The sequence below is a fragment of the Protopterus annectens genome, chromosome 3.part0 (genome assembly GCF_019279795.1).
Source record: "Protopterus annectens isolate FY-2018-M chromosome 3.part0, PAN1.0, whole genome shotgun sequence".
NCBI lineage: Eukaryota > Metazoa > Chordata > Ceratodontiformes > Protopteridae > Protopterus > Protopterus annectens.
In genome coordinates this window covers 1,952,403,412-1,952,419,116 of record NC_056731.1, presented here as the reverse complement: position 1 = coordinate 1,952,419,116, position 15,705 = coordinate 1,952,403,412, and the positions used below count along the sequence as shown (strand labels likewise).

At 37.2% G+C, this 15,705-nt stretch overlaps 1 protein-coding gene across 1 annotated transcript in view; it reads right to left on the bottom strand.

The window, feature by feature from the left end:
* LOC122797233 (tubulin delta chain-like) overlaps window positions 1-15,705 on the bottom strand; it is a 790,352-nt gene that overhangs the window by 91,151 nt on the left and 683,496 nt on the right. Inside the window, exon 8 of the mRNA XM_044066071.1 lies at window positions 14,069-14,144. Within this exon, the coding sequence (XP_043922006.1) occupies window positions 14,069-14,144 (76 nt within the window). The remainder of the gene's footprint in view (window positions 1-14,068; window positions 14,145-15,705) is intronic.

Genomic DNA, 15,705 nt, shown 5'->3' with positions numbered 1-15,705 from the left:
ACAAACTGAGAATTCAAGTGGAATAACAGAATAAATGCACGAAAACAATAACAATGTATCAGCAAGCAGGCGAAATACAGTTGCTAGATAAATAGAAGTGGAAAGCCACAAAAAATATACTTAAATCAGGTAAAGTCGCTTTTTTAGCTCTCTGAAGCTTGGATTACTCTGCTGGCCACCACGAGGATCTGTGCTGAGTAGGTACAAGCTGAAAAACGCGCGTTTAGCGTGTTTTATATCAGGGGGCTGAAAGAAGCTAGGAACTGGCCCAAAACGACCAATAGACTACAAGTTACTGGCTGAAACCTCACAAAACTGGACCAACAGGCAGCTCAATGCTTCCCACTCCCACTGGTAAGCAAGGGAACTTCCTACCTCCAAATCTGGCAAAGAATCAGTAACAGGAACTGCAAACAAAGTCCAGGGATCAGCAAGCTCTGAAACTGGACTACTCTAGCTCAGTAAGGCGGGAAAACAAGAGATATATATATTTTTTTTTTCAGAAACAAGCAGAAACAGATACAGTAGACACTTATAAATCGGCTATCACAGCCTACACAAACAATTTGCAACAATTACAGATTTTAAAAGTAACAAACTGAGAATTCAAGTGCAATAACAGAATAAATGCAGAAAAACAATAACAATGTATCAGCAAGCAGGCGAAATACAGTTGCTAGATAAATAGAAGTGGAAAGCCACAAAAAATATATTTAAATCAGGTAAAGTCGCTTTTTTAGCTCTCTGAAGCTTGGATTACTCTGCTGGCCACCACGAGGATCTGTGCTGAGTAGGTACAAGCTGAAAAACGCGCGTTTAGCGTGTTTTATATCAGGGGGCTGAAAGAAGCTAGGAACTGGCCCAAAACGACCAATAAACTACAAGTTACTGGCTGAAACCTCACAAAACTGGACCAACAGGCAGCTCAATGCTTCCCACTCCCACTGGTAAGCAAGGGAACATCCTACCTCCAAATTTGGCAAAGAATCAGTAACAGGAACTGCAAACAAAGTCCAGGGATCAGCAAGCTCTGAAACTGGACTACTCTAGCTCAGTAAGGTGGGAAAACAAGAGATATTTTTTTTTTTTTTTTTCAGAAACAAGCAGAAACAGATACAGTAGACACTTATAAATGCTATAAATCGGCTATCACAGCCTACACAAACAATTTGCAACAATTACAGATTTTAAAAGTAACAAACTGAGAATTCAAGTGCAATAACAAAATAAATGCAGAAAAACAATAACAATGTATCAGCAAGCAGGCGAAATACAGTTGCTAGATAAATAGAAGTGGAAAGCCACAAAAAATATACTTAAATCAGGTAAAGTCGCTTTTAGCTTTCTGAAGCTTGGATTACTCTGCTGGCCACCACGAGGATCTGTGCTGAGTAGGTACAAGCTGAAAATGCGCGTTTAGCGTGTTTTATATCAGGGGGCTGAAAGAAACTAGGAACTGGCCCAAAACGACCAATAGACTACAAGTTACTGGCTGAAACCTCACAAAACTGGACCAACAGGCAGCTCAATGCTTCCCACTCCCACTGGTAAGCAAGGGAACTTCCTACCTCCAAATCTGGCAAAGAATCAGTAACAGGAACTACAAACAAAGTCCAGGGATCAGCAAGCTCTGAAACTGGACTACTCTAGCTCAGTAAGGCGGGAAAACAAGAGATATTTTTTTTTTTTTTTTTTTTCAGAAACAAGCAGAAACAGATACAGTAGACACTTATAAATGCTATAAATCGGCTATCACAGCCTACACAAACAATTTGCAACAATTACAGATTTTAAAAGTAACAAACTGAGAATTCAAGTGCAATAACAAAATAAATGCAGAAAAACATGTTGTAGTATGGAACCCAAATAGCCTAGGCTACTGTAGCAAAGATCTAATGTTGAACATCTTTGAATACTCAGAAGAAACAGGTTCAAAACGTACGGCAACTTCTTAATCATACAACCTGCACTCCAAACAAAACAAACTGCATGCTGAAGTAGTCCCAAACATTGTAAATATTGGAAGAGCATTGCACCACAAGTACAAACTGTGTGGGGAATACACAGCAAACAAAAGTCAAATCCAGAAGAGTGAATTCAAAGAGCGCTCAGCAGCAAAAACAATGTAAATATTGGAAGAGTGTTGCACCACAAGTCAAACTTGTGGTGCAACGCTCTTCCAATATTTACATTGTTTTTTGTTCTGCTGAGCGTTCTTTAGCGGAATTCACTTCTTTTTCTGGAGTAGTCCCAAACATATGATTCCTTAGAGAAAGTTTCACATTGTGTTCAGAGAGACAACTAAGGCGATATGGATATAAGCAAAGACTGAAAAATGACAAAACAGATAAGAGACAGTCTTACATATGTGGTCAAGGTAACCTAGAAATTATGAAACTAAACAGGGTACAGGGTCAAACAACTGCTTGGTCAGCAATAAGACACCCTTTTTTTTTACAAATCTAGATAAGACGTCTCAAGTCAAAAGCTTTATGTATTCCTTCAAGAAGAAAATTAACTCTGCTGAAAATGAACTGCTTGGGAGTAAGTGGAAATCCTCCAGGAATGAAGGCGAACATCCCAAGGTTTGGATGTATCACTGGCCCTTGTTGCTAGGATAATGGTGTTTTGCAAACAGGGAGAGTTAACATATGATAATATACCAGCTTCTGCACCAGTACATGCCATGGTTTCTTGGCACATACTGAAGGTATGACAACTGCATCTATTCAGTCCCTCCTAGCCTTAAGCAGAACTTTCTGAAGGAAAGCAAATGGTAGAACAGCATAAAATACAGGTTCTTAGCCTAAGGAAAGAAATCATTTGTCGTTAGGACTTGGGAATAAGATACAAAAGACTCCAGAAACTCAACAATGTCTCCTACAGCAACTAGATCAACCCAGGGTGTTCAACAGAGGAACAGTGTATTAAAAAATATAATCTGACCAACTATCATTTGTGAGTTAGTATCAGTTGTTCAAAGGACTTTGCTTAAAATTTTATTGTTGCCTGATAAGAAAGATGGCAGTGGCATCCAGTGTCCATTTTTCATATGTTCAGAGTCTTTTTGCACATAGACTCTAAAAGGAATCCTATGTTTGGGACTACCTCAGCATGCAGTTTGTTTTGTTTGGAGTGTGTTAACCTTATACCACTTTATGTTTGCTGATGCACTCATTGATGTTTTACTGAATGCACTTATAATTAAGGCACCTGGTAGAAATTTTTCTTAAAGTGACCTCATAGCTAGTCCTAATGCCATGCTTTTTCATGTTAGTATGAACACAGCATTTTTGTTGACCAGCGCAATGAATCTCGGGACATCAGATGAATCCCCTCCAAGCACAGACAAACAAACATTTGATGTCAGAACCTGAAATGGTACTGTAGGCAGTGAATTCACTCTTAGAGATGGACTATGGGACTATACTTACTACAAGATCTCTTTTGCAGTTGCTGGCACTACTGAAATAAGCTGATACAAGGAGTCTGTGACTTGGTTTCATAAGATTTGTAAGAGCCTTTGTGCCTTTCTCACTTGGAGTTTTGTGCTGGGTAACATCAGACTTCGAGAGGACATAAAGGCAGATTCATGAAAGTTTGCCTCACTAATGCTGTAGTAAAGCGTACAATATGATCTATAAATGTAATTATTTGCTTTGTATTGTTATAGGAAAGAAAGGTAGCGCAAGATGAATCCAGAAATGACTGTTAAAAATGGATCCTTTGAAATGAAATTAAATGCTAAAGGACTTTTTCAGTTTCATCTCCATTCCAAAGGACAAAAGAGAAGGCATCACTGTTGTCATATGATACTTCAGTTGAGCAAAACAATCATTTAAGCAAGGTAACACTTGAATTTACTGAAACCTTATGTGTGCAAATACTAGGTCTAGACAGCTTGAAAAAAAAATTTCTGGAGCTGTGAACAAAGACCAAATGATATAGCTGACAAAGTACAACTGCATATAATACTCTGCATAATGTTATACATACAAATAACAGATCAGTGCTACTGGAAGTTACACATATGATTTGGAATTAAGCTTGAAGCAGATGTCAGTCTTTAGCCAGACACTCTCAGCAAATGGATGCCCCCTAAGGCTTGCAGCTCTAGTTTTGTACAATGGCTTTTAGAAAACAGCCAACCACATAACTTATTCTGTTTTTTTTTTTGTAGCCCAAACATAGGCTACTAAAGAGGCTAATAAGACAGTACAGTTAACGTTTTATGACAAAATATAGATTCCATTCCAAGGCTATTATGTCGAAAGGGTCTCAAGTGTAGAATACCCTTCACAAGCTGCTTCCTCACTGTGTTTGTGTAGCTAAATGAAGTGCTTTGGGGCTTGGTTACTCTGTAATAAATCATAATAACATTTGGGATTACCAGCTTTTCTGTCTCCATTTCATGAATGGAGACAATGCAAAAAAACCCACAGTTCTGTTTGCCTCATGTGTGACCAATATACAACTAAAATAAAAACAGCACTGAGATATAAAATAAATTTATTCGAAAGAAAAACAACAAATCATTTTCACTCAACTAAGCGCATCTTTGACAGTGTAATAAAGAAGAAATGTAACAATCACATACATAACCTCTTTGCAATCAGGTTCAGGCGCCTAGACAGCGAGACATTTCCCTGTGATACATTTGGTTGGGGACACATGGCTGATGTGACACTTAGCTGCAGAGAAATATGGCTGTTTGTGAATTCCCTGTAGGCAAAGAGAAGCACACAATGCCTTGCCCACAGCTTTAATAACAAAGTACATGGGGGCAGAAGAACTAATCAGTGTTGTGCTCAGTGTACAGTACATGCTTATGTAACTACAACATGTAGGAGTGTGCTACAGAATGGAGAATGTCCCGCATGCTAGTGTAGTCACATTTAGGCTCCAGTATGCATTTTAGGTAATGTTATCTAGATACTGTGAAAGGGGTTGTGGTTCACATACACCACTTATAAAGGTGCTGCACTGCATTTTTACTGCCACTGACATACCCACCTAACAGCCTGCTGCTGATGCCTGCCATACTGCCTGTTGTCTCATATTGTCTTGTGGGGCATGGACATTATTTCCCCCTGTGCATTTGGTTATTGAAGTTGTGGGCATGGCACTGCATTCTTCTGTTCGCCCACAGGCAGGTGCAAGGGGGTGCACTTGCACCCCCCTGGAACCGGCTGGCCGAGAAATTAATTTTATTTTTATTTAAAAATTTTTTTTTTTTTAAAGGGCGTTCCTCTTTAAGAACGCCCTTTGCATCCTGCCCAATCGCACAGATGCAACAGGTGTTTGCGACCTGTTGTCGTCTTCTGTGTCTGTACGACCAATGGCTTACGTCTTCATCTTTCATGTCTACTGGGAATTTGAACTCCGGAGGATGTTCGGACTGCGGATGAATGTAGAGGTGAAATGCACTAATAATTTCAAATAATCTACTAGTCTGTCTGTGCTATGTAAATCCATGCCAAGTAATCTTTAAAAATTCTAATAAATGTGCTACACTGTGAAATGTTGTTATATTAACCAGTGCTGAGTTCCAGGTGTAATCATTCGATCTAGTATCCATACTCTAGGGGAGATCCACTGCCGCAGTGTTCATTTGTTTTATTTTTCATTTATTCTAGTTTTGTGTTCCCCATATTGCTCATTGGTTGTGCAGTATAGATTGTTTTTCCTGGTCTGCCTGTTTAAATCTGATTCTTGAGTTGAGTAGTATCAGTCTATGAAAGTGCTGTGTTTCAGGTGTAATTGTTAGACTTGGGATACATGTTTTAAGTGCGGCCTGCTACTACAGTGTTGATTTATTTTATTTTTGTTTTATTTTATTTAGTCTCCTTTGTACCTCTTGGTGGTGCAGTGTACATTGCTTGCCACAATCGGCCTGAGTAAATATGATGTTCAGAATAAGGACTCTCACTCTGTAGAAGTACCAAGTCCCAGTTATAAGTGCTTAACTCATGATCCATGCTGTAAATGAGGCTTGCTGCTGCAATGTTGTTTTATTCAATTTTCCATGCACTGCTCATTTGTAGCGAAGTTTAGATTGTTTTTTCCATGGTCCACATATTCAGATCTAATACTTATCATTTGTTAAAATCTAGCTACTTAATATCTAGAAAAGCAACATAAAATCTGATGTAATCGAACTATTGAGTTCAGTATGGTGAAAATTTGAGCAGGAGGAAGCAAACAGTACAACCTCCACTTTAGACAATAGTGTCATTATGGTTAGTGTTGCAACTGAAAATCTCTGCTCAGTAGTGTTAATTGCTGAAATAAAATAACAGATTTTCTTGTGACCAGACAGATGAACTATCTTCCTATTGAGTCCATGTGCAGCACACAGCTGTGCCATACATACTTCCTTTAGCGATGAATGTTTTAGTTTTCCCACAAAAATGTTTAATAGGAAAACATAACTTATCTATTCTATTGGTATATGCTCGATTTACAATGTGCACCCTGATTGGGCTGTCCAATCAGCAAGCTCACTTTTGAATACAAATGAGTCCTCATTGTATAATAGTGTTGAAGTAATGTTAGTAAATACAGATAATAAACAACCTGCAGATGTGTTAAAATGGGCACAAAGCATCTTTGAGGTCTGGATGTTTATTTTTAAAGATGCTTAAATCTAGCCTGCATTTCCTTTTGGAAATAACTATGAAGCAAAATGTTATATGGCAGTTTCTAAGATATTTGAGTAATGTCCTAAAGAAGTGAAGTAATTTTATGGAAGATAGAGCTGTACTTCCTTTTCTCAGATGGAAGTAGCTTACAAGCATTTAAAACATTTTTTCTTTGATGCAGTGATTTGTCACAGAGTGATGTTATGCTTGAATTTGTAAGATACAAGAGGAGAGTCAACAAAGGCTCTGTGTCTGCCGTAAATGCACTAATGCATCCTTGCCATTGCACAATCTGCAGAAATTTTTGCTTTATAAGGAGTTTATAAATAGACTGACTGTCATGTAGGTTAATTCAGTGATCCACAAGAGTCAAAATGTTAAGTGTCGCACTCGATGTGGGAAGCTTGTCCGTTATGCCAGAAGCTCTGCACACCCACATCATACTTATATTTACGACAAAACTGTAGCACTTCAGCTTAAGTTCTGGTAGTGATGGACCTTGTGGTTTCAACAGAAAGACAAAACCAACTAGATAAAAAGAAAAAACAGCTGGCGATGTCAAGCAGTCCTAAAGATAATTCAAACAACCATTTAATGAGCACTTTCGAAGGAGTCAATGCCCCAACTTCTTCAGGTCTGAAGAAGTTGGGGCATTGACTCCTTCGAAAGCGCTCATTAAATGGTTGTTTGAATTATCTTACGGACTGCTTGACATCACCAGCTGTTTTTTGTGGACCTCGTGGTTGATAAAGTCTCAGATACCCTAGTTACACCCACAGGAAGGGTAATAGAAGACATACATTTGGTGGTGATGATACAGATCAGAGATATTTGTATAAGTAGCCCACAACAGTACCACTTCCAACTTGCTATTATTTAAAACATAGTAGATATGAGCCATTATGCAAGCAGTATCCAAAATTGGAACCATCTGGCTTCTGAAGAACATGGATTCACCTGGATATGGCTTAATCTAGCACATGTGATCTATGTTGTTGATCCAGACTGTGTAGGTTAGAAGTTCTTACATTATAAAACATCTGCTGCTTTTGAACAACCCATAATTTTAACTTGGGATATGTTCAATGCAAACGATATTTGGAACTGTTTTTATCACTACACCATGGATGCATTATAATCATTACATAAATGTATTAAATATGTCACAAATATGTTATGTAATATGATTTTATATATATATATATATATATATATATATATATATATATACACACACACACACACACACACACATAAATAAACTACTGAAGCACACAATGGCGATTAGAATCAAATGAGTCCATATATAGAGAAGTGAATCATGACATCCATGTTGAAAAGATGTAATAAAGGGTTATAATCAAAGACCCAGTCATAACTCTTTGTAGTACATGGAGCTTTATCTGCCCTATGTACTACCATTTACTGGGAAGGAAGACAGTTCAAAGTGTTGTACTTGTTTTTAAAACCAATAAAGCATGTAGGATGTGATGTCAAACTTATCTTACATGCTTAAGAATTCTGGGGTGACATACAATGAAAATTGGGGACAGTTTTTAAATATTCCTCTAATTTATTTATAAAGTTAATAGAACAAGTGTTTATATTAAAATGCCATTTTCTGGACAAAAATACACGTGAAACTCTAATTTTGGCACTGACTGTGATCTTCTATGATTCACCAGGAAATAAAAAGAATTATGAGGCACAGAGCAAAAACTTAGGAATAGTTGAGAAATAGATACAGATTCTATCTCACAAAGTTTTAAGTGCATACTTCTCTGAAAAAAGACAAGATCTCCAGAATAAGAAAATAATGCAAATGTTTCTTTCACTTCTTAAGTGTCCTTGGATGACAATTGCATATAAGATTAGTGAGAATTATGGGTCTTTAGTTTCCAGGGTCTGTAGATGGCCAACCTTTGTGCAGACTGATGACTGTTGCTGATCTCCATTAGTGAGGCATGAAGCCAGTTTGGAGGCTATGGTTAAATAGCAATTCCAGAAGGTCTGATAAGTCATGGTTCATGCTATTTAGAAGGCATTCTATGATGCTCTGTATGTTTTATTTTATCTATGTTATTTTACATTTGTTTACCAGGGTATTGCACTGATCACAACTGACTACTTTCAGGTTCTGGTCTGGTGAAATAATTCACAAAGAACAGAGAATGCAGTAAGCTATACATATAAAGAACAAAACAGAAATACAATGTATAACAAAACAGTACAGTAGCATTTAAGAGATGTAGCAACAACTAATAGACAAACTCACATTTTGTGTGATTATATTTCTGGTTTACATTATGGTGGAAATGCTGTGGGGAATAAGTGCCAGGGCAGGGAAGGATGGGAAGGTGGCATTAAGCAGTGTTAATAGCCGAAAAGGAATAAAGTAAGAGGTTGAGGCCTTAGGTGACATGGCCTGCTGTGTGACAAGTGCAGTTTAATTTGGAATTAAGGAATTTTTTAAATTCTGGGTGAGGAAGGAGGATTATGGTTCCTTTAGGTGGGGAAAGGGGGTCGGGAATTCCTATAGTTTAGGAGCAAGGATAGAGATAGATTGATTGGTACAGTGTAGCCTGGTTTGTGGGGTTCAAAGGTTCATAGGAGGATACTAGGCTATTGTCCCTAGGGCCTATATAAGCCTAGCCAAAAATGTACCCTGGCTTTCGCCACCCAAGAAAATTATTTTCCTGTGCCCCTGTCGAGCAGAGCCACAGAAGTGATCCTCGGGGTGAATTTCCTATCTCCCATCCAATCATCAAGATTTTTCTTGAAGAGTGCTAATGAGGAGCTCTGTTTGACATAGATAGGTAGTCTGTTCCAGAGTATGGGAAGTCTGTGGGACAGGAATCTATCCCTCCAGCATGTTCTGTTTATTGTGGTGACAAGGTTTAGGTCCCTAGAGCGTGTAGCTCGGAGGGATTGGGATTTCTTTACGTGGAGCATGTCCAACAGCTCTGGGTTTGACATGGGGTTGGAGTGGTGTGGCTAATTGGGAAAAGTGTCTAAGGTTGTAGTGTTTGTGTTTAGTATAAAGTTTGACAGCTAGTGGTGGGATTTGTAATGACACACGTTTCAGTGGCCTTTTATGGTTGAAATGCTCTGAACTGGGCAGTTTGTCATTATTGGTTTGTATGTTTTGTTTCACTGCTTACTGGAAAAATGTTCAAAACTATAAATTTAAAACACACTAAAACAAGTGGTGCTGTATAATACAAGGGATATAATTCAATTATATATTATAATTAATACAATCAGGTGAATCAAAGAACTTTTGCATGGCCCTAACAAGGTGTGCAAGGAGCCTATTGCTTGAAAACAGCTTAAGGTAAACAATCTGCCACTGGCCAGATGCATTTTCTTTGAATGTGGGCTTCAGTGCTGTTTCAGTGAATGTGAGTTTCAAAGGTAGAGAAGCTTTAATGCTAAGTCTGTTTTCATTGTAAGACTATTGCTTTGTTTAGGTTTAGTAAATGTCTATCAGTGTTTGGGCTATAACGTTTGAAATAAAAGTTGTAAATTAAATTCAAATCTCTGTAATCATTGTAGAAGTAAGCATAAAACAGTATGCACACTGAGAGATTTGAACAGTGTCTATGGCAAATGGGGAGAAATAGCCAAGTAATGGGACACTGGAATGGCTGCGTGGGTGGGGGTTTGGGGGGCTGCGTGGGTGGGACTCTGGGTTTGTACCCCCCCCCGGTAAAAAGTCCTACGGGCTCCCTTGCCACAGGGAATTCACAGCAGCCATATTTCTCCACAGCTAAATGTCATTTCAGTCATGTGTCCCCAACAAAATATAGCGACAGGGAAATGTCGCACTGGCTAGGTGCCCGAAACCCTTGCAATCACTTGATTTGTCACATGACATCAGAGCCATGTACAACAAATAAGTATAAAAATAAAACAAAAAATATTTTATACCATGAATGTAAGCAATAGATATCACTATTGCTCCACACTTACAAACACATGCTACTGACATAGGGCAAATACCTGAAATAATATAATATATATTCAAATATTTAATTTATTCCTGGTGCAAAAAATGATCCTAATAATACAACCCATTTCTTTTCTTTGTTTTCCAAAATATGTATAACACCATCATCAACTCTATCAATGCCTACAAACATAAATTTCCCCCAATTTGATTTTGTTTGTTTAAAAAGGGCATGTTACATGTTTATATACAATGGTACTCAGATAGATACAAATTCTCTGCTTAAACATGCACTTTGCCTGTCCTAAGTAAAAGATACTGCATGTACACAGTGCCAGATAAATTGTGTGTGTGATGTCACATATGATGAACTCAAACATCATAGAATAGTGTACTATATTTGCATGTAAAAACATCCATTTTGACTGTATCTGCAAAATTTACAATACCCACAAGGAAAACCGCCTTTAAACAGGCTGCCCTTGATTGGATTATTCAAGCTCTTGTATTTAAATGCTGAAAAATGTTTTGTTAAATTTCTGGCTGTTATTTAACTAAAAAAGTTATTTATCACTCAGTATATTACTAAAAAAGTCACTTAACAATTGTGACCAATGTGTATTAATAATATCCTTGATTTTAAACATTTTGGAAACAAACATAGTGGTAAATCTAAGCTGTGTACTGGAATCAGGTTTTGACTGTTTGTGTTGAACCACATCAGATCTAGACATAGCCAATACTTCTTCCCTTACAGTTTTTAACTTTTGTGGCAGATACCCCCTAGTTATAAATCTAGATTCCAAGTCTTTAGATACTTTATTGAATTCCATACTTAAGTCACATAAATAAACTGACTTTTGGGAATATTACTGAACACATGCTTGCGGTAGAAACTATCATAACAAATAAGCATTTTTGGAGAATGGTTTCATAGCTGTACGTAAATTTTCATCTAGCATTTTTGTCATCAGAACATCCACAAATTTAGTTGTAAACAAATGAGATGTACATGTAAACTACACTTCAAACTCATTTGCATTCAAGTAAGTACAGAACTGTTGTAAACTATGATTGTCTTCTTTCCAGCATAACCATAGATCATCTAGGAAATGTTGTCAAACATCAAATGAATAAATAACTATATTTCTGCTCCGACTGTCACCTTTCTAGACTAACCATCTATCATCTAGGAAACATCTGCAACAATAAAGAAACATTTATTTCTGTTCTAGTCACACACACATACACACACACACACACGTATATTCATATATATATGTGTGTGTGTGTGTGTGTGCATGTGTATATATATATATAAATATATCTATATGTATGTGTGTGTGTGTGTGTGTGTGTGTGTGTGTGTGTATATATATATATATATATATATATATATGCATATACAGATATGTATATATATATATATATATATATAGATAGATAGATATGGGTATAATATATTACACCAAAAATACCCAAAGTTGATTGCACAAATATCGACCACAAAAGGTCAAAAAAGCAAAACTCAACACACTAGTATGCAAATGCCGAGATACAGTCTTGGGACATGCAAAATTTAATCTTTTAAAAACACACTCACTGCTAATTATATATACTAACTCCTATATCATACAAAGTGAAAACGCAAGCTTACCAACCTTGGGAATTGTTCGATCTTACACAGCTGTCAATCAGCTACTTAGCCAATCACATGCGTTCGACTAAGCAGCTGTCAACCTAATACACAATTGACCAATTAAATAACTCTAATGTATATAATAAAAACATGCATATATTAACACACAGAAATATGTGTATGTGTATATATGTATGTATGTATGTGTATATATATATATATATATATATATATATATATATATATATATATATTTATATATATTTATATAAATAACATGCACACACACAAATGTTTCAAATATCCCATAAATAAATCAACATAAACAGGGACAAAAGCTGCCCCCATAGCTATATAGGCCTTGTATTTGTAGATAGTAATTTCCCCTAAAATAAAAAAATGTTCTTAGCTAATACCAATTAAGCAGATTCAAATATAACAATATAAAAATAAATGTCTGTATAACTTAATCAAAGTCTCAGAGCATGAAATCCACCTTCATAAGTTAAAGATGTATACACTGACTTCAAAGTCCATGCTGCAAAGATAGCATCGCCACTCAGTTTGCATGTCAGAGATCACTTGTAAATAATCAGTGGTGTCTTGCAGCCTAGGTAATGTGCACCAAAGGGAGTTTTAGGCATACGCTATGAAACTCAGACAACAGTTCAGTAAGAAAACCTTTACTAGAAACTGCAGGCCTTCCTGGAGGCAATTCAACACTTTTATGTACTTAAGATAACACATAAAGGATTTAAGGCTTAGGATCACACACCAGCAATTCTTACAAGAAGTCAAAAGTAATTATCTCATGTTCAAACCAATATTTAAAAAAAACATAGATTTGTTGCTTGAAACAATTAGAACATTAGGTGAGTTCATAAAAAATCTAGCATCATTAAGGTGCTCAAGGGCTTCCCTTCATCCTGTGTTTGTACTGTAAGAATACAACATCCACAGAAAAACAAAACAAGTTAAAGCACCCTACAGATACCAACGTGGGAACACCTTTCCCACATGAGGAGACACAAAACTAAGTCCACATTACATAAAACCAAATGGCATTCACAATCAGTTACAGGTAGTACCTTAAAAATGCAGCATGCTGTAAAGTATGAAAGCAACACAACTCTATAATACAATGGAAAACAGAATAAACAGAATAGAATTATTTAAATATTTAAAGAAATATTCAGTTACTGTGAGTGCTGAGCTCCACAAACTTAATAAGATACTTATTTTAATAAGAGAACTACTTATCACATACTAATACCACAAGAATCATACCTTGTTGTTTGCTATGAATTATTTTTTCTTCGTCAGTTTGCTTTTTTTATTTTTTATTTTATTTTTTTCACCTTATCACTCCACTAATAAATGCACTCAGTTCTGCACTGTAATGAACTGCCAATCTTCCTTATAAATTAAAGTAACAGTCAGATATCTGCAAAACTGCATATTTTAAAGTACCCTCTGAAAAGTCTGGTATCAAAATATAATGCTAAAAGCTAGAACAAGGACCTAGTATGTCAGTCCTACATGAAAAGATAATTCATCTAAGAGTAGTAGATAAAAATATCAATTGACATATGATGCAGAATCCTGCCAAGTCTGCCTAACCTCAGAAAATGATCATAATGAAAGGCAGTAGTGTGCTATCATTACAGCTGATGGTAGCTCTGGCAAGTATTTATAACGTCTTTGGCAGAAATACATTACATTCTGTACATGTCTAACTTTTCAGAAATCATGTTAAGGATACGTGAAAGTTTTAGCACACAGAATGAACAATATTACATCTGTTTTTTTTTTTTTTTTTTTTTTTTTTTTTAAGGATACTGGTTTCCCAAGATGAGACTGCCGCTGTAACATGTGCACAACTGAGGAACTCATGCTATCCCAGAATGCTGTCCCTCTGAAAAACAGACAAAATGGTAAAAACACAAAGACGATAATCTGTTTTCTAGCAACTAATTATTGACAATAATAAAAACTAAAATGCAAAAAAGATGCTTATTGTGCGAATATGTGTCCCTTTGTGAATGACTGTATGTGTGCTTGTCTGTCTGTCTGTCTCGCTCTCTCACACACGCACACACATACACATACACACACACACTCTCTCGCTCTGTGTGTGTGTGTGTGTGTGTACACACACACACACACACACACACACACACACACACACACACACACACACACACACACACACATTCAAATCGTGAGTAGAATAAATAATTCTCATTTCACCAAGACAGAGGTCAAGTACTGTATTATACCACTACTTTAAACTGAAAAAAGTGCATTCATGAGTGCAGTGAATTTGTTAAAGATGCCTTTGATGGACTCTCATCTGTGGATATGGATAGCAAAATATGAGCAGTGGGAATGTTTATAGTCCCTTTGGTTTTAGACACAGATCAGATTTGTTTTGGTCAACCAGAGGAGAAGTTCTGGATAATAACTGATAAAGAGTTGAAGGATTTTGTCTAAGAGGGGAGGAAGGCAAGAGTTGAGGGTTGGTCCTTCCAACAGAGCAAGGTGGTTTGGGATTGGCTGATTTAAGAAGATGTTTTGGAGCTATAAAGTTAAGGCTCTTGTACATGGCATGGGCAGAGGGGTGTGGTTCAAGGTGGACAGAGATGATGAAGCAGGAGAGAAATTCAAGAAGTGGGAAGACTGGGATTTTGGATGCAGATCCTTGAGAAGGATGGCAACAGTCATACAGACTATTATATTCAAGGAATAGCGGTGGGTATTCTGGGAGCAAGGGAATGGAGAAAGGAGGTTCTGCCTATAGTGATAACTGTGACTAAAGGTACAGAGAGTGGGCAGGATGGGCCTGGAGTTTACTGGAGTAAGCTGACAAGGAAGCAAAGGTGCTGGGGTCAGATATTTAGAGAGGGAGGGGTAGCTGAACGGAGAAAAGGCAGGGAGGACATTTGGACAGCAGGCTGGAGACTGCCTTCCCCTAACAAGGATTGCTATCAGAGTGTAGGCAAGGAGAAAGCAATAGGGGAATCCTACATGCAGTGCCTGCACTGGTAGAGTTTTATTTAAATCTTGAACAGAGGGTGCTGTTGGGAAGGGGATAAGTGGTAGGGCATGTAGAATATTGCACAGTGGTTATGGGTGTCAACTGCAGGAGGTTAGTAAAGACTGGGAAGAGAGAGTGGATAAACAATTTACAAGGGAACAATAGGTGGACACGTGTATGGCTCCTAAGTATGCAGCAAAGTCTAGAAGACTTACGATTTTGCTAGGAACTGTTTGCATAGGTATTTTATACCTCATGCAGACTCCAACAAATTTTTCCTCGAGTGGATGGCAGATGTTGGAGGTGTGCTAGTGAAGAAAGGGGTGCCTGGAACATGTGTTTTTGGAGTGTGATGACTTGGTGGACTTGAAGGCTCCTTGCAGAGTACTCTGTCACAGTTACTGGGTAAGCAAATGGATGTAACTAGGGAGATTATTTT